The following is a 19,176-nucleotide window of genomic DNA, read 5'->3' on the forward strand; positions in this document are numbered from 1 at the left end:
GAGGACTGACTATTAAACGCTCTCACAATTAAATAAATAATATTCAGCATCAAAACTTCTATAGTTATCGCTCTCTCTTGGGTTGGGCTAATCCAAAAAAGGTGAAAACAAGGGGGGTGTTCTGAAGACAGACTGTTACAGTGAAACAAGGGTACTCTGAAAACACCCCCATTAGCAGTTAGTGCTTTCCACCTGATGAAATGAGCGCGCCTCAGCGCGGCAAAACTGATGAAATGAACGCGGCAAAAAATCGACCAATCAGAATTTTGGTCGAACCAGAACGTATCGACTAATTAATCGACTAATCGACTGGGACAGTACAGCCCTGGAAATTATAGATGTAACGTCTAAAGATTCTTGTCTGTTTTCAGATTCTAAATGCTTTTATTCATGCGTCCTTGAAGATGGAAAGCACATTTGTGAGTGACGTTGAGTACATTGAGTTCAAATCTTATATCCTTTACATGTATTCATTTAGCTGAATTCCATAACATAAAAAAATATATTGATAAACTTTCTTTTTGTTGATTATTTTGTTGAATAATCAAATCAGGAGAATATTGATTAGTTACACTCTTCACTGAAAATAATATCCTAAACAAATTAATACATAAAATGTGATACTGCTTGTCACATTGGTTTGGGTTTTGTTTGTGTTCACAGCTTTTATTTTGAAATTCTCAAAGTCATGTTTCCTGTTTTTTTTTTTTTTGGTCATGTGACTCACTGGCCCTCTTGTGCTTCCCTTGTCCAGAGCCCGTCTACGGAGAGCCTGCCCACTCCCTATTAAGTCCTATTGTACCGAATTTTGGTTGTAGTTCCACCAGAGTTCCACTGGGGGCGCTCGCCATGAGTGCAAAATGAATGGGAGTCTATGGGGCTAGACGGCTAAATTTGTCACTTTCACCCGATTGCCGTTGAGAAATCTCAGATTTGATTGTAGGTTTTGCAAGTTCAACATGGGTTATAGGTCGAAAGTTGAATGAACGAGTACTTATGTCCTTTCGATTTCTTACAGGTTGAGTTGTTGTTGCCCATAACACGCTAGCATTCTGCTAATGAACGCTGATTGGTCAGTGAAGGGCTGATTACGACCAGAGATACAGCTTGATGGCATCGTGGCATCCGAAGCGGGACCAGAAACAAACAAAACAAAAACTCTTCTAGCACTTGTATTTACCTGTGACAGCTGTGTTGTCGATGCCTCGAGAGAAAAGAAAGTGCAGAGCGCGAAGCACCAAAGTGACTGAAGGATTGCCGTAAAGCAGTATCTCTGGTCGTACGATGTGTATGACGTCATTGACACTTTAAAAGACTTTTTAAAGCAAATAAGTGACTAAAAAAAATCTAACACCCAGCAATGTGTAATTTCTTTGCATCCCCTTTCGAAAACAACATTCAAATTACTCGACAAAAAATTATATCCTGAGAAAAGTGGATTTTGAGAGCAATATCTCCATAGACCTCCATTCATTCTGCACTCGTCCTGTGAGCGCCCTCATATGGAATCAGAGTGGAACTGCAACCAGTTCAGAAGCCGGAAGTGTACTGAGAGTGAAACTTCTCGCCATATTAGACATTCTCTGCCTTGTCTTATGTGTAATGTTCTGATTGGTTGATTGCCTTGATTGTTCACAGGTGTTTCTTGTTAGTCTTGTTGTATAAATAGCCCTAATGTTTCCACTGTATCTTGTCTAGCTTTGTCTGTGTAACTGCTGTTGGTGAGTTTCTTGTTCATATTTAAGTTAATGTTTTGTACCATGCCAAGTCTTTGTTTATTTTTGTATCTGCTCACGTTTGGATTTAATAAAGTTGCAATTGGGTTCATCTACACTTGCCTTCAGTGGATTTTATTACACTGCTTTGCAGGAGGAATATGAAAATAAGTGTTTGTTTGCACAAATGGAAAATCTTGTCATTTACTCAACTTCATGTCAGTACGAACTCATATGACTTTATCAACCATGAAACATAAAGATGAGAGGATGTCGATTGTAATTGCTGAAGCACCAAAAGACACATAAACTACCATAACAGTTCCAATCAACTCTATTCCAAGGCTTTTGAAGTCATGTGACTACTTTGTGTGAAAAACAGGCCGCAATTCAAACACGTATTCTCACAATCTTGCGTTCAAAAAGTGCACACTCAAGTCTATATAAGGACAAGAAGGTGGAGAAGAAACACGCTACTTGCATCATCAACAAATGAAGGAGGTTTGAGAACAAGTGATGTCACATTTACAATACAGACTTTGAGAACTCCTGCTGAACTCCTGCTAAACTCCTGAAAACTACTGAGGGGAGAACATAAAATACAAAGACAACAAAACCAACAGGTTTCTTTCTTTGAATAAGCAAATTATAGGACATTACCTGTGCTTTACCCACTAATAAATATCAGTGATCCCCATTACTCTAAAGTAATTGTCTTGGTGAAGGTTTACAGCGACATTGTAAAAGATATGATTTGAGCTGTACCATAATTATGTATGCATTAATCACATATAATGATTTCCCAAACAGCTGCACAGTGATTTAATTATAAGAAATAACTTTCTTAAATCTCTGTTATGATTAAATGCCTTTTAATAATACTGGTTATTTGTTGGTCTAATGAGGTTAAGTCAATCTAATTTAGTCATTAATGAAATCTCTTTGAAGGGATTAAATGTATCCACTTAATTTTCAAGAATGAATGTCAGAAAATTGTTAATTCCTTTGTTCTTAAAAGTTGTGTGATTTGTCATATATACATAAACATAGGTATTTGAAGTTTTGATTTAATGGGGTCAATAAGCAGCAAACAATTCCACATACACACACTACTATTCAAAAGTTTGAGGCCAGTAAGATTTTTTTATTGTGGAGAAAAAGTTGGATTTTACTTACAGTAAAAACAGTATTATTAATATATTTTAAATGTATTTTATTCCTGTGATGCAAAGCTGAATTTTCAGCATCATTACTCCAGTCTTCAGTGTCACATGATCCTTCAGAAATCATACTAATATGCTGATTTGGTGCTCAGAAAAACATTTTTTATTATCAATGATGAACTCTTGTGCTAGTTATTATTTTTGGGGAAACCGTGATGCATTTTTTTCAGGATTCCTTGAATATGAATAGATGAATAGAATGTTCAAAAGAACAGCAATTTGTAACAATGTAAAAGATTTTACTGTAACTTTTGATCAATTTAATGCATCCTTGCTGAATAAAAGTACTTTCGAATGGTAGTGTACTTTGATTTTTATATATATATATATACACACATTAATTTAACAACATACCTTATAAAGCAAAGGTGCTTGTCCAAGTTTTAGCAGTGCTATTTTATTGGTCACATTTGTACTATTTTGGACTCGTCTCAACTCCCCAGGGCTCCCATACTGAACGTCCACCACCTCTGCCTGAAAAAAAAAAAAGAAACATTTTTTAAACATTTACATTTTTAAAATGGTTGAGGGTAGAGTCTCCCCCAGCGTTCTGACCCCACTCGCTGTCTCTGTGTGTGGAATAACAAGCCTCTGATTTGTAATGTAGTGACTCACGTAACTCACCCCATAAAGCTATTTGTCACATTCATTACAGATAGCAAAGCATGAGTAAAAACAAAGTGAACATCTCAGGTGGTGTATAATGGGGGACAAGTACATATATTAGTCACTGTACTATAAATCACACACCAACACAGCAAAGATGTCACAGCTTTGAAGGAATTGAAGGCAGATTCATGGCAGCTGCAGGCCGTGGCATCCTTTTTGTCATTTCGTTTGCACTATTAAACCAGAACCCGGTACGTGAGATTAAGAAAAGTGAGTACGTTCAAGTGACAAGGGTTGATGAGGTGGGGTCAAACTAAATGCTATTTAAGGCCCGGAGACACAAAGTGGAAATGCATTACCTGTGCTCAATTCATTTTTCATTAGGCTTGGAGGAAAATGAAACATCTCGCCAGTATCACAAAACCACAAGACCAGTGAGACATGGGATTTATCACTAATGTCTGCATTTGCATTATAAAAGTGTTCCGTCTAACCCCAAAGAAGCAGCAGAAAATTGGGAATGGATGAGATTTGCACCGAGAGGCTGTCATTAAGGTAATGAAATTAACGAAGGCACGCATAGTGGAGAACAAATCGCTCCTGTATACGAGCGACGGCTCGTTTCACGAGTCATCTCACCCCCGCCACTCGAAGCAGCTAGAGGAAAATAACAATTGTTTTCACATCTACGTGATTGAGGAGCGCCTCGTAATTAAACATTATTTTGAGGAGAATGTTAAATAACACCCCAATCACACGGTGCCATTAGAGGGGATAGCAGCGACATGTCCACTGTGTATAAAAACTCAACACTCCTTCAATGCTCAATTTAATTTTTGCATTCCACATTAAAGAGGCAGCAGAGACAAATATTACAGTGAGAATCTCTTGAAATTTAAAATGCCCTCATTGTGTCCATTTGATTGAACTTTATGTAAATATACAAATAAGATTACAATTCAAGCTATGTTAACACACAAGCTTTGTCGAGGTGTTGCAGAAACGTTTCATCATTTCACCGCTTTATTTTTTATATAACACAATCAATGTTAAATGAATACAAATGACCACTCCCAACAGTATAGCTCACGTATCAAAGGAAACACTCATCAAGGCGTTTCATGCAACACATATAGAATAGGCATTTTTTCCCCCTCTCTCCAAAGAGTAGCTATGGGATCAAATCCACTGCATGGCTCATATGTTCTAAAACTGCGAAGTCTGAACAATATGATACACTTATACACAATTCTTTATTTATCAAAAAGGCTTAGTGAAGAGAAGTTCATGACAGCGCTGCAGGGTGTTTCTGATTATTGTTGATCTTAAAGTTTTTGTTGAAATAATTCAACAAAAATAAAATAGCATCAACCAAAGCTAAAGTCAATGTCCCTTGCTCATTAAAAATGTATTAGACCTGAGAAAGTTATGGAAATTAATCAAATCTAAGCTAATCTATGCTGAAATATTTTATTTGGTAGTTTTACTAAATGTATAATACAGCCTGTAGAAAACTCCTGTCTTTGAGTAGACCAGAGACAAACATTCTGAAACTAAAGGAAAAGAAATGGAACTTTTATTCTCACTGCCTGACCTCACTTTCTTTAAGAAATTAAGGGCAGTAATTGCCCAGCGCCTGCACCTGATCATCACTAATATGCTGTGGAGAGAAATAGCCAGGGAGCATGGAGGATTTAACTCATCAAAACTAATTAGCCTCGGGAGCCTCCTCAAACTTATTACTGACCAGAGGTAAAGCCTCCACTGAATTTACCACAAACCATCAAATTACCTGCAGGTTTTTTTTTTGGTGTTTGTTTCTTGTTTAGACTTTAAAATGATTTGGCCCTCGGAACTGAGCAAAATGATTAGGACAGAGTGACATTTATAGATTCTCTGAAGAAATGAAACTGCACCATGGGATTTCTTTGTTGATTGAGCTTTATATAAAAAGGGCATTCTTTGTTGGTATAAGTGATCATTTTCAGCATCATTTGATTGACAATTATCTGTTTCCAAATGGTTGACTCAGTGAAGATGTCAATATCTGTGCTAATGCATAAATAATTCGTTTTGGGTAGAAAACATAAAAGATATACATTGGTAGAAACAGTCCCAGTTTATATACAAATTCCTGGTATTACCAACCAACCATTCATAAAACTTGTTAATTGCAGTAACTCGTGGTTCCTGCAACCAACCAACAAACCAACCAAACAAACAAATAAACTGACTGACAGACAGACAAACAGAAATAAATCAGTTACAGAAGTAAAATCGGTTGTGAAAAGCGTTTTTAAGCTAAAAAGCTGCAAACAAATAAGAGCTAAATCAATAATATAATAAATAATAAGTATTATTTATAGCAGAATAATAAGTGTAGAAGACTCAATGGGTCTCATGCACATGCAGAAATGTGTGCGTGGAATTGCTGTACCAACGTTTTCACAAATGATACACCAAAAACGTTCAAACTAAAATGTATTCCAAATTCGCAAAAAAACAACTGAAACTACACTTATGCAGAAAACACTTTTTCTGTGCTGCATAATCGTGTTGTAAAGTTATATTTCATATTAACCCGACTAATATTAATATAATAATAATAATAATAATAATATATTATATTATATTAATTTATATAAATTATATAATACAATTGAATTTAATCCTAAATATATTTAATCATATAGGCTACAGTGAAATAGTAAGAAAAGCTGCATTATAGCTTCAACTGCGAGGTTTCTCTGAATTACTAACCCGATCTCACACCAATTTGCACGTATTTTACGAGGTGGCTAATTTGTACAAATTCATATGACCTCACTCGTACGATTTTTCAAAAAAGCATCACCAGGAAGGACCACCACTAACCCCGCCCCTAAACCAACCCATCACTGGAGTCTAGACACGTATGAGTGTAGGTCGTACGAAATTCATGTGAATTAGCCACCTCGTAAAATACGTACGAATTGCTGTGAGATTGCGTTGGAATAACGCAGATTCACACGTATGTACACCTGGCTAATGATAGGCCTGTAATCTGGGTCTGTATAAAAATGTGTTTATTGTGTGAACTGGTTTTGAGAATGTAAAGGAAAGAGTACTTGGAAAGCCCTTATATGGAGATGGTTTGGGCGTGTTTTATGCAAATGACTAACCTCATGCACGTGGTCGCTCATTTAGAATACTCCAAATTCACTAACATCAGAATGATTTTAAGAAAAATGTAATGTGCGTATGCACGTTTTGTGAATTAGGTGGAGATTCTGGGTTGTACGTCATTACGTAGGCTCACTATTGGCCAGCATCACACACATGACCAGTGTCGGCCAATAGTGAGCCTACGTTCTGAAGTACAACCTAGAAGCGCTGAGCTGTTACATTACGTGAACTCACTCAGAGGCCCACACAGAAGAAAATTAAAGGTTTTTCTTGCGCACAAAAACCACTGTTGTCACTTGGACTATTTTAACGATGTCTTTACTAACTTTTCTGGGATGGCAGATATCAATTATATACAGAATCCTATGAAGGAGTGAGCCAGCTCTCAGATTTCATCAAAAATATCTTAATTTGTGTTCTGAAGATGGATGAAAGTCTTACGAGGTTGGAACAACACAAGGGTGAGTAATTACTGACCGAATTTAAATTTTTGGGTGAACTAACCCTTTAAATGAAAACTATCATGACACATTCTTAAAATAGAAAAAAAAATGATATTGCTGTGCATCTGTATGTTTTCAGTGGAAAAGAAGGTGAATATTTTAGCCCAGCTGTGGAGCTGGGAGTTGGTAAAAGTACATAATGTAAAATGCCCAGTGACCCATGAGTGGCTCAGGATAGCCGGATGAATCCCTAACGCCTCAGCACGAGATCCCTGAGCATTTCATCCATCATGCCGGTCGTATTTGTTTTTCCCTGCTGATTTTTAGACATTGCAAATGCAGTTTAATTTACATCGGAGCCTTGAGTATGTGCAGTGTTATGATGGATGACTTTGACCCCCCTTGTGGAGGACGACATGAAAGACCGACTGTGACTAAATCTGAGAACTTTTTACTGAAGCTTATCCCTGTTAGATACAGTGTGTCTGTCTTGAAACGGCTAATGGCAATGCATCTTCCTTCGACATTTCCTGTTCCCTTCAGAGACAGAAAGCATAACCTCTAAAAATAACTGGAGAATATATCACACACGTGTGTGAAATGGGTTCAGTCTTGCATAATGGATTTGTTTTAACCTTCCGACAGGATGAAGCATTCAGCGCTGTGAAAGTAAGAGTGTGTTTGCATAAAAATATCTGATGCTAATTCAGCTGCCGCTGCCAATGCAATACATTTATAGTGCAGTGAAGTTGACAATATAAAAAGTCAATAAGCAACTTTATGTTCAATGATTGTTGATAATGTATTATAAATGATTATATTTATAAATGAATAAGTTACTACATTCAGTTCAAGTCCTTGTGAATTTGAATGGCTGAGAGGCCATTCAAATCAGTTATTATAACTGATATTTATTTCTGTGGTGTTTCAGACCAGAGTAGGCCTATGTGAGTGTCACCACTGGTTGCAGAAGAAATGGGCAATAAATGGAACAACGGAAAATGAGGGCTATGAATACACAGGGAAACACTGGGGCTAAACGAGAAAATTAACTTCTAGACACAGGTGTAACACATGAGGGCAAATCAAAAACTATGGCAACAGATGAATTAACTCATGAAACTGAACTGGGAAGAGGGCAAAACCAAACAGTTCAACTCAAGCAAAACACAGACCAAACGTGACAGTGAGTGGTGTAAAGCGTGTGTGCCTAGAGTGAGGAGCAAAAATGTCAAAGTTTCACTTGTAGTGTGGAGTGGTTGGGTGATCACTCGGATCAGGGTTTCACTCACCAGTGGGTGGGAAATGGAAAACCAGGAATGGAACAGCAGTGAGTTCTTTAAGCATTAAAATTGCTCTTGTTCCACACACATATTCTGTTCCAGTCCATGTGTTGCAAACTTGCAAAGCTTGATGCTTTGGCCTATTTGCAGTCATTTTCAATGGTGGGTAAAAAAATTCAAACATAATTAAATAAAAAACAAACAAACAAACAGGAACAGACTTAAGTCACTAAGACATTTGCTACTTTTATTCTCATCCAGGCTGCATTTATTTGATAAAAAGTACAGTAAAAAAAAAAAAATATATATATTGTAAAATATTACCAATTAAAATAATAGTTTTTTTAATTATTGTTATTACTTCATTCTTCGGTGTCTCATGATTCTTCAGAAATCATGTTCAAAACAGCTGTTCTTTTGTAGAAACCATGATACTTTTTTCCCCACAGGATTCTTTGACGGATTAAAAGGTCAAAAGAACATATATATATATATATATATATATATATATATATATATACACACTCACCTAAAGTATTATTAGGAACACCATACTAATACTGTGTTTGACCCCCTTTCGCCTTCAGAACTGCCTTAATTCTACGTGGCATTGATTCAACAAGGTGCTGAAAGCATTCTTTAGAAATGTTGGCCCATATTGATAGGATAGCATCTTGCAGTTGATGGAGATTTGTGGGATGCACATCCAGGGCACGAAGCTCCCGTTCCACCACATCCCAAAGATGCTCTATTGGGTTGATATCTGGTGACTGTGGGGGCCATTTTAGTACAGTGAACTCATTGTCATGTTCAAGAAAACAATTTGAAATGATTCAAGCTTTGTGACATGATGCATTATCCTGCTGGAAGTAGCCATCAGAGGATGGGTACATGGTGGTCATAAAGGGAAGAACATGGTCAGAAACAATGCTCAGGTAGGCCGTGGCATTTAAACGATGCCCAATTGGCACTAAAGTGTGCCAAGAAAACATCCCCCACACCATTACACCACCACCACCAGCCTGCACAGTGGTAACAAGGCATGATGGATCCATGTTCTCATTCTTTTTACGCCAAATTCTGACTCTACCATCTGAATGTCTCAACAGAAATCGAGACTCATCAGACCAGGCAACATTTTCCCAGTCTTCAACTGTCCAATTGTGGTGAGCTCGTGCAAATTGTAGCCTCTTTTTCCTATTTGCAGTGGAGATGAGTGGTACCCGGTGGGGTCTTCTGCTGTTGTAGCCCATCCGCCTCAAGGTTGTTCGTGTTGTGGCTTCACAAATGCTTTGCTGCATACCTCGGTTTTAATGAGTGGTTATTTCAGTCAAAGTTGCTCTTCTATCAGCTTGAATCAGTCGGCCCATTCTCCTCTGACCTCTAGCATCAACAAGGCATTTTCACCCACAGGACTGCCGCATACTGGATGTTTTTCCCTTTTCACACCATTCTTTGTAAACCCTAGAAATGGTTGTGCGTGAAAATCCCAGTAACTGAGCAGATTGTGAAATACACAGACCGGCCCGTCTGGCACCAACAACCATGCCACGCTCAAAATTGCTTAAATCACCTTTCTTTCCCATTCTGACATTCAGTTTGGAGTTCAGGAGATTGTCTTGACCAGGACCACACCCCTAAATGCATTGAAGCAACTGCCATGTGATTGGTTGATTGTTACTTTAAGTGGTAACAACTACATTTTATTCATGGTAAAAATGTCAACTAATTTGACTAAATCAATCTGACAAATTAGGTTACACAGACAAAAAAAAAAAAAGATTAGGCCAGTTAGAAATATATACTTGAGGTTACAACTGCACGTTTTTTCACGTTTTAGGTTGTGTTGGCATATCCAAAATGCATTTAGGTTGATTACCATGTAAAGCACATTCCACATTTTTTGGTTGGCCAACATTATCACACAATAATGTTTTAAGTTATAGACCCATATCTGATATTTCTAGTACAATTGTGAGTGTGGTATTGATCTCTTGATGGTACAATGTAACTCACCACTAGACTTCCCACAGCAGAGTAGGCTGCAAAGGCAAAGGGTTCAGTCGTGGATGTGGATGGCTGTCCACACCTCGCTCCGCTGGGCAGGTAACAGTGGTTTCCAATCTTATCCACGATCGTGCTGAGGGCGGGTCCGGGATAGCTCAGAAGAGCCGTGTGATTAGTAACCCGGACGTCTTTTAATCCGAGCTCCTCCCACCGCTGAGCGATGTACTTGACCTTGGACTCTTCTGTGAGATCGGACAAGCTGTCAAAGTCCCTGTGTCGAAGCAGACGCAACAGGAAAGAAACATCAATAAATGCATGTAGTATTTTGCAAAGGCACCCCTTTACAACCAAACGACAAGACGACACTTAAAGCATTGATGAATATGTGCAAGACTCATTATCATTAGTGTAATTAGCACATTGTTGACTTTAGGTTAACATTTGTTTTCCTCAAAGGTATTTACATGGTCTATTGACATAAAGCTGCAGCTAGAAATGTGGGACAGAAATGGAGAGAGGGCCTCCATAATTCATATTCCGGACAAGCTTCAGTTAATGTAACTGATGAATATGGCGGTGCAGGGAATCAATTGTCTCCTGAACAAACGGATGCACTATTAAAAAAGGATTGCCTGGAGAGAAAGTAAATTAGCAACAGACGGTTAAACATGAGAGTGAGAAATGAAGCGCTGCTAAGGTGCTCTGGCAGCTCGGCTTCGCTTATTTCCTACCCGTCACGGCACGTGGAAGGCACAAAGAGAAATACATTGTTATCTTGTAACTTGAAAACTTTGAGAGCTCTCAAGCCCATCAGCATGCCAAAGCTCACTCTGTGATTTTATGGGAGAAACACAGCAGGCCTGCCCATTCTCGCAATCTTCAAAACAAAATTAATTGAAGTGTAAAAGTAAGCCAAGAGCCTCCAGAGACTATAAATCATTTAACTGCATTTTTCCCCTTTATCCTCTATGATGAATTTGCAGACGTTGATCATTGCCACATGACGCTAACAATATCCGTAACCCAAACAAAAAAACTGGGACAGATTATTCCTCTTCTCTGCTGAAAAAACAAACCTCTCATTATACTACTTTTTCAGGTGAAAGAGGTTAAATCTTTTAAAAGAGTTCTGATTTTGACAGCACAAAAAGAAAAGCAAGAACATCCTGGCATATTTGTACTGCCTAATATGAAGAGTACACACTAAATCAACAGTGTATGGTACGCTTCATGCTGAGATGTTTTATATGCACAACAAATATTCTGTATTCAATTCTAATCTGTTTTGTATTTGTGTTGTTTACTTGCAAATTGCACTGTGAAAAAAAAAAAAAAAAGAGGTATTCATTGAACCTACAAAAAAATTTAATATATGAGATGGGAGGAAAAATAATAAAATAATAAAAGTCAATGCTTTTGCGTTCTCTCACAAATGTTATGTGTTCCCCCGAGAAACTATGTGTTTGCTCACAAAACAAAAAAGTTTCTAGGCGGAACATAAACATTTGGCAAAGGAATGCAAAGTTTCTCAGAAGAACGCAAAAGCATTGACAAATAATTTTTTCCTCCACTTATAATTTTTTTCTTTTTCTTCACCATGTCCCTTTAGGGGCTCTGTACAAATGAAAGCAACAGTATTCATGTGTTTTAAGCTAACTTAATTTACAAAAGTATATATATATATATATATATATATATATATATATTTTTTTTTTTTTTTTTTTTTTTTTTAGAACTTTGACCAATTTATTATTTAGACTGAGTAACAATAACAGTATTTCAGTTGTATTAATAAAAAAAAACAATGTAAATTAGTTTATTTAGTATGTAAATGATTTATCTAGTGTTTCTATGATACATATGTATTAAATATATTGTAGGGTCACACACAGACACCAATGATAAACAAAACGAAATGAAACTAGACTAAACAAAATGAGACTAAACGAGACTAGTCTAAACTAAACTAAACTAAACTAAACTAAACTAAACACAAAACAATAAAACAAAACAGCATGCAGAAGTCACCTTGTTCATGAAAGTAAAAAAAAAACAATAGTTAGGCATTACTGGGGAAAAATTCCATTTGGTTATTTTTCAATATTATTTAAGAATATATATTTTTTAACATTCAAGAAAACAAATATATAACTTCAGATGGTAAATGTCTTATATACATATGGAATACAAAGACGTGATTTTGACTAATTCTACCAGACATTTAACATAGTCATCTACAAGCCTCATATAAAGAGTTATTTGTCTGGACATTTTTTCTAGATAAACTCTTGACAATGTTCTTTCATATGGACGGAGTGGACAGAAAAGTTTTAAATTCCCTATTCCTGTTCAAAAATGTGCCACCGTTACAGAAGAAAGTAGTTTTTTGAGATTCCTTCTAGCTTCTCAAGCACATCCAGCGATTCAAGAGAGCGGACAAGCAGTCCAGCCCAGCACTGAGGCAAAATGACCTGACAGAGTGTGTCCAATCCCTCACGGCTGTGCATGGGTGCCTGGGTAATCTAATTAAAAGCGTGCTCTGCATGAGTGGAGAGGATGATTCCTAACCTCTCTCAGGTAATGCTTCTCCAACCTCCACCCCCACTACAGCTGGCACAAGACTTAAATAGAAACCCAAGACATTACTTATGGAGGAACTGTTTCTTCAAATGATTGTGTGACCAATTTTAGAGTGACCAGTTCGAAACGAATTACAAAGAAATGTCACTTTGTGGTGAATTAGTCTAGGATTTGGTGCAAAATAAAATGGAATCAGTATGGAATAACTTCTATCATTACATTTTTGCAATACCTTTCAAATAATAAAATTGTCTGCAAATGAATGCAAAAATTAAAACAGATCATAAATTCAAATAGGAATACATACAGCATTAAAATATATAAATTCAAGTTTAATTGTATATTTGCAGTTAAAGGCATGTTAAGCATTAAATGTAATATTTGATCTTTGAATAAAAATACAAATAATATATATATATATATATATATATATATATATATATATATATATATATATATATTTATTTATTTAGTTTAGTTCAATTGGGGCATTTAAGTGGCTTTTATAAATGTGAAAATAAAAATAAAAAAAACCTTACTTGTGTGCTTGAGACAAAACAATGACACTGACATATTTTAAGATATGTCAGTTCAAGTTGCTTTCACTTAAAACAGCTCAAACATGAATTTTAGTCTGGGGCTAGGCTTAAGCCTTGTTTGTGAAACCGGAGGCTAATATTTATATTTTAAATTATTTTAGCTTTATTTAAATTTACAGAAGTGAGAACAGATCTCTCATATGAAGTTTTAATACAGTCTGTATGGTAAGTGATTCAGACTAAATTAATAGCAGAAGTTTAATACTTAGAGAAAAAGGTTTAGAACAAACCTGAGCAGAATGATTGAGAAATATCAAAACAGCAACCTCCAAGTCTTGCAACAATTGATGTAGAAAATGAACCGCCACACTTTAATGTTAACATGAAACCAACCAAGTTCGACATGAATCTATATTGCCATAGTTACATGTCTACCATTTATTCCATCAACCAAATCAAAGAACATTTTTTAGGATGGCTTTGTGGTAAATATCTAAAAGAAAAAGTATTTAATCGGACATTTCTAAAGCATGGGATAGGGCTCTTAATATAGACCGTGCCTCATTATTAAAGAAAAAACCTAAGCCTCATACGACATCCAAAGTATTTTTTTCCACTAGCTACACTCCAGCAGCAGGAAGAATAAAGAACATCATTCGCAAACATTGGCATGTTCTTAACAGTGACCCGACACTTAAAGACATCTGCGCTGAGCCGCCTAGGTTCATATTCAGACGCGCTCGTAACATTCGCGACCGATTGGTCCACTCAGATATGACTATCCCATCCTCGACTACTTGGCTTCCCAGCCCACCTCTGGGTTTCTATAAATGTGGCAACTGTGCGCAGTGCTCCAATTCGACCAATGCGAAAGACTTTTCACATTCCCGCACTGGTAAGAAATATTCTATTTCTTCATTTATTAAATGTAACAGCACTCACGTAGTGTACCTTCTAAAGTGTCCCTGTGGACTGGTGTACATAGGTCAAACAAAACGTCAACTTAAATTAAGGATAGCTGAACACAAAACAGCAATACGTACCTCGAACTTAACATATGCCATGGCAAGGCACTATAAGCAGGCCAATCATGGTTCCCCTGCATCATTGAAGTTTTGGGGAATTGAGAAAATCACACCCTCACCCAGAGGTGGTGATATTATCAATAAACTCCTACTGTATGTAGGGAAGCGTTTTGGAGACATACACTTAACACTTTAGAACCTCTAGGTTTAAATGAAGAATTGAGTTTAACATGCTTTCTCTAAACACTTAAGCATATTAAAATTCAGTATTTAAGATGAATATACTTTTATTCCCATTGTATTGTGAACTTTGTCTATATTTATATTTGTTTTGTTTTTCTCGTTTTTTTTTTTTTTTAACCTGTGTGTGGGTACTTGCCCTTTAATGACTGATTGTGAGTGTGGCACCTTGGTTTAGATGGGTGTATGTTTGGGTGGCCAACGCCCCCTTTATCACACCAGGTGATGATCCTTATTAATGGCTGCATTGCTCATTCTCTCCAAGGACTCTGATGAAGATGTAACTACATCGAAACGTTAGTCAAGTCATTGTTATGCACCTTAAATAAAAAATATATAAAAAATGTTTATTAAGTAGACATCTGTGCTGCACCGGCGATTCCCTTTTTTCGAAAAAGTATTTCCTATTTAGTTTAAACTCTTCAGAGTGAGCCTATTAAATGTGCTTTGGATATACTTGTCTGGATTCATACAGTTGAAACAAATCAGGTGAGTGAATCCATAACACATGGTGGCCTACGTTACCTTATTACTAACTCAATATTTTCAATAAAAGGTCAAACCAGTTAACCCTGGGTCTGTAATGAAGACGTATATCCTCAACCTCTACTGTCTCTCCACTGACCAATCCCAGAAGAGATCAGATCAGAAGATGGTGAAGATAATCACCGATCCTACCGGTCACAGATTGACCAAATCCAATCTCTTGTCAAGCAATGTTTGCTCATGCTCTCCACAGCACAATCCAATGACTGATGCTGCTTCTTCCATCTGTCTCATCACTACGTCACACAATCCAGGCTCACAGCTGACACTATTGGCCAGGAACAAGAGAAGTCTGCAAACCCTTGCGACTGCAGATCCTTAACTCAGCACCATCTGTTATGGAGACTAATACAGACATCAGGAGAGAAGCCCTGCTCTCCTGTCAAGGAACAGAAATCAGCCATTTCCACACAGGAAGCCTGTCAACAAAGCCGCCAGATGAGGCATTATTTCTCCAAGCTTCAAAGCAATTCTGCTATCAGAATGAATATATTGATGTCAAACTACTATAATTCCCTTTGTTAGAAATATACCTCTAAATTGTGCTTTTGTGCAAGCGATTATGTTGAGCAAATACAAGTAGAGGACTGAATCCCCTTTTTAATTAAATACGGTTGAGTGGAGATGACTGACAGCTGATGTATCTTGTCTAAGCCTGCAGGTTGTCACCTGGGTTTTGCTTGGGGTGAAGCTAGCGTGCCGCCTGGATGACTATTGAACTGTGGCGGTGCTTTTATGGATGATAATAGTGGCGGTACTGAGTCCCACCATATAAAGGCGCTTGGCTTTTTTTTGTCCCCCAGGGTCCTTGAAGGGGCCGTAGCGTGGTAGGTGAACAAAGAGAAAGATAGGAGATATTTGTGGCAGCTTTCACTCCATTGAAAATGTCTGACCCTTCTGTCCTTCAAAAGAACATTTCAAAAGGTGTGACGCGGTGGGGGTTGGATTGGATCAATAATAAAAAATATAAAAAATCTATTTGATTTGCTCTTTCAGTCCCTGAGAAACTGAAATCAAATTTGCATGTGGTATATCAATTACAAAGACAATGATCAGCCACAACATTAAAACACTGATGATGTTTCTTGAGCACCAAATCAGCATATTAGAATGATTTCTGAAGGATCATGTGACACTGAAGACTGGAGTAATGATGCCAAAAATTCAGCTTTGCCATCACAGAAATAAATGAAATGTTCAAAATATACTAAAATACAAGAGTTATTTAAACTCTTTCCCTGCAATTGACAGAAATGTCCGTCATTTGTGAGACAATGCTTCCCCGCCATTCAATTTGCAGAACGGCAATTTCTGGCTTTCTGTGTTTTCACTGTTATATGGTAGGGGGCGCTATTAGGCATTTTCTGAAAGAGTACTGAATATCCTGATCAAAACACATCTGAAAAAGAAGCAGAAACAAGCGATATCATATATAATCATATGCATATGTAAAATAACATGATCAAAAATGCTGGTGGTGGCTAGCAACGTAATTCAAAAACGCGGGCGGGGAAAGAGTTAACGTAGTAATATTTCAAAATATTACTCATTTAGCATTTTTTATCAAATGAATGCAGCCTTGGTGAGCATAGAAACTTCTTTCAAAAACATTAAAAAAATTGTATTGACCCTTTTAAAATGATCAAATTTCTATTTTAAAAAGGGGTTATTTTGGATGCTGTGTGATGCAAATTTATTTATTTATTTTTTCATGGCTGGGAATATTCGGTTCCTGTAGCATGGCAGGAAAACAAGAAAAAAGAATACACAGTTTAATTTTTTTATAAGGCAAATTGAATATGAATATGCAGAAACAGCATTTACAAATGCATTTAGGTCAGTGACTCTTCGACATCCATTTAACACATTATCTCATCTAAAACACCAAAAATGAAGCACGACATCTAAACAACTCCTAAAATACACTGTTGTTGACTTTTCCACAGTCAGGAGGAAAACAAAAGATGCTGAACTTTCCTTGAACTTAGAAAGGAGATAAAAAGACATGTTTGCCTGGCAAGCTGGAGGCCCTGAACGGATTTCTAACACAGAGAAGACATCTGCATCAGTAATGCAAAACGATGCTCAAGTACATCTGCGATCACTCCCTTTCTCCAAGTGGATCCATCCTAAAGAAAGCAGTGAAATAAAACTGGGTTTATGACGACAAAGCTAGCAGCCCCGGGAGTCTGGGAGATGTGTTTAACAAATTACAACCAAGGGCTCCAAAGAGCTGTAGGATGAAAGGAGAGTGAAGTGAATAAACATTGGACACTTTTCAGTTAGGAATGTGTAGTTTTCAACAATTGAGAATATACTGTACATTTTAAGTCATTGTTTTTAAAATACCTACTCAATTCCACAGCCTCTCTGCGGTCAACAAATGCATGGAGAAAGGCACGTATGGTTTGTGTTTACTACAAAAAGTACACATATGTACATGTAATCTGAAATGGCTCAAAGTGGTTTTAGTGATTTGTATAAAGCAGGGTTTCTCAAACTGGTACTGGAAAACCCCTGAAGGCTCGTGAGAGAATTGCTAATAATTAATTAAATCTCAAAAATGCTAAATTAAAATAAATTATTTAAATATAAAAGCAGTCAAAACAAAACACTTAAAATAAGATTAAATATTTTATTTGTTTACCTGCATGTCATTTGACTTGAACATTGGCCAAAGGGCACATTTTGTAAAAAAAAAAAATTTTTTATTGAAATATTAACTTAAAATCTCATGGGAGTCATTTAAGTAGGACCTACACGTTTTGCCAATTCCTGCTATAAAAAAATAATAATAATATATATATATATATATATATATATATATATATATATATATATATATATATATATATATATATATATATATATATATATTTAGATGTTACATTCTCACCATCAACATGATTATTTAAGAAACTTTTCAAAGAAAGTAGCTAAAAGAACAAGAAGATATATATTAGTTTTAGAAAAATAGAAAAAGCATAAATAAATACATAAATAATTACAATTAATTTATTAAATAATAAGAATAATTCATAATAAATAAAACAAACCCCCAATAAATAAATAAATAAATACTACACCCTTCACAACTATGCAAACTGTGTTCATAAGGGATTTTATGTGTGTTTTGCCACAGTACTTCATTTGAATTATATATAAAACAGTGAATCAGAAGCTAAAACAGCATGTGAAAATAAATGAGCTCCCAGTTGACATAATTCATTCTTAGTGAATCCTCCTTATACCAACTTAAGTAACCTACGGTCTTCATTCATCTGGAGTGTCTTAGTAAGCAGAGGGGAATAAACTCACAAAACAGCTTAACGCAAGCACAAACAAGAATACAAAGGAGTCAAACAATAAAAAAAAAAGGACAGAGAAAAGGAGATTAGATGTTGAGTAAAGGACGGTGTGAAGTAAGAAGATAAAGTCTGGATGTGATCAGTATAATGTATGAGACTCAGAGCTCTCTTGGCAGTTGACAGTTACTAGTTTTATGTTGACCTTCCTCTACCCAATACCACCATTACACAGCAGCTAAACGGCAAGTGTCTTTAAATTACATCTAATGTTCTGAACATGAGAGCAAGGCCTTGCTAAAAACACAACAAAGCCACTGTGAGAGTGTTTCAGACCGTGGCCTCTTCACCTGACCACACAAACTCCTTTTGGCACAGCTATCAGTTTTCAGTGAGACGCTGCCCTTTCACACAGATCTCACTGATGCTCAAAGAACAGCCTTTACTGGCAACCAGACAAGCCAGTGTGTGAAAGGAAGAGATGTACAGACCCTGA

At 36.6% G+C, this 19,176-nt stretch overlaps 1 protein-coding gene across 4 annotated transcripts in view; it reads right to left on the bottom strand.

Annotated features, from left to right (window-relative positions):
* naaladl2 (N-acetylated alpha-linked acidic dipeptidase like 2) overlaps positions 1-19,176 on the bottom strand; it is a 317,992-nt gene that overhangs the window by 164,929 nt on the left and 133,887 nt on the right. For all 4 annotated transcript variants that reach the window (XM_082156237.1, XM_082156236.1, XM_082156238.1 and 1 more), the window contains exons 3-4: positions 10,455-10,716; positions 3,293-3,412 (exon numbers count right to left, since the gene is read on the bottom strand). In XM_082156237.1, coding sequence (XP_082012363.1) covers positions 3,293-3,412; positions 10,455-10,716 — 382 coding nt within the window. The remainder of the gene's footprint in view (positions 1-3,292; positions 3,413-10,454; positions 10,717-19,176) is intronic.

This window comes from Leuciscus leuciscus, assembly GCF_965113295.1.
Source record: "Leuciscus leuciscus genome assembly, chromosome: 23".
NCBI lineage: Eukaryota > Metazoa > Chordata > Actinopteri > Cypriniformes > Leuciscidae > Leuciscus > Leuciscus leuciscus.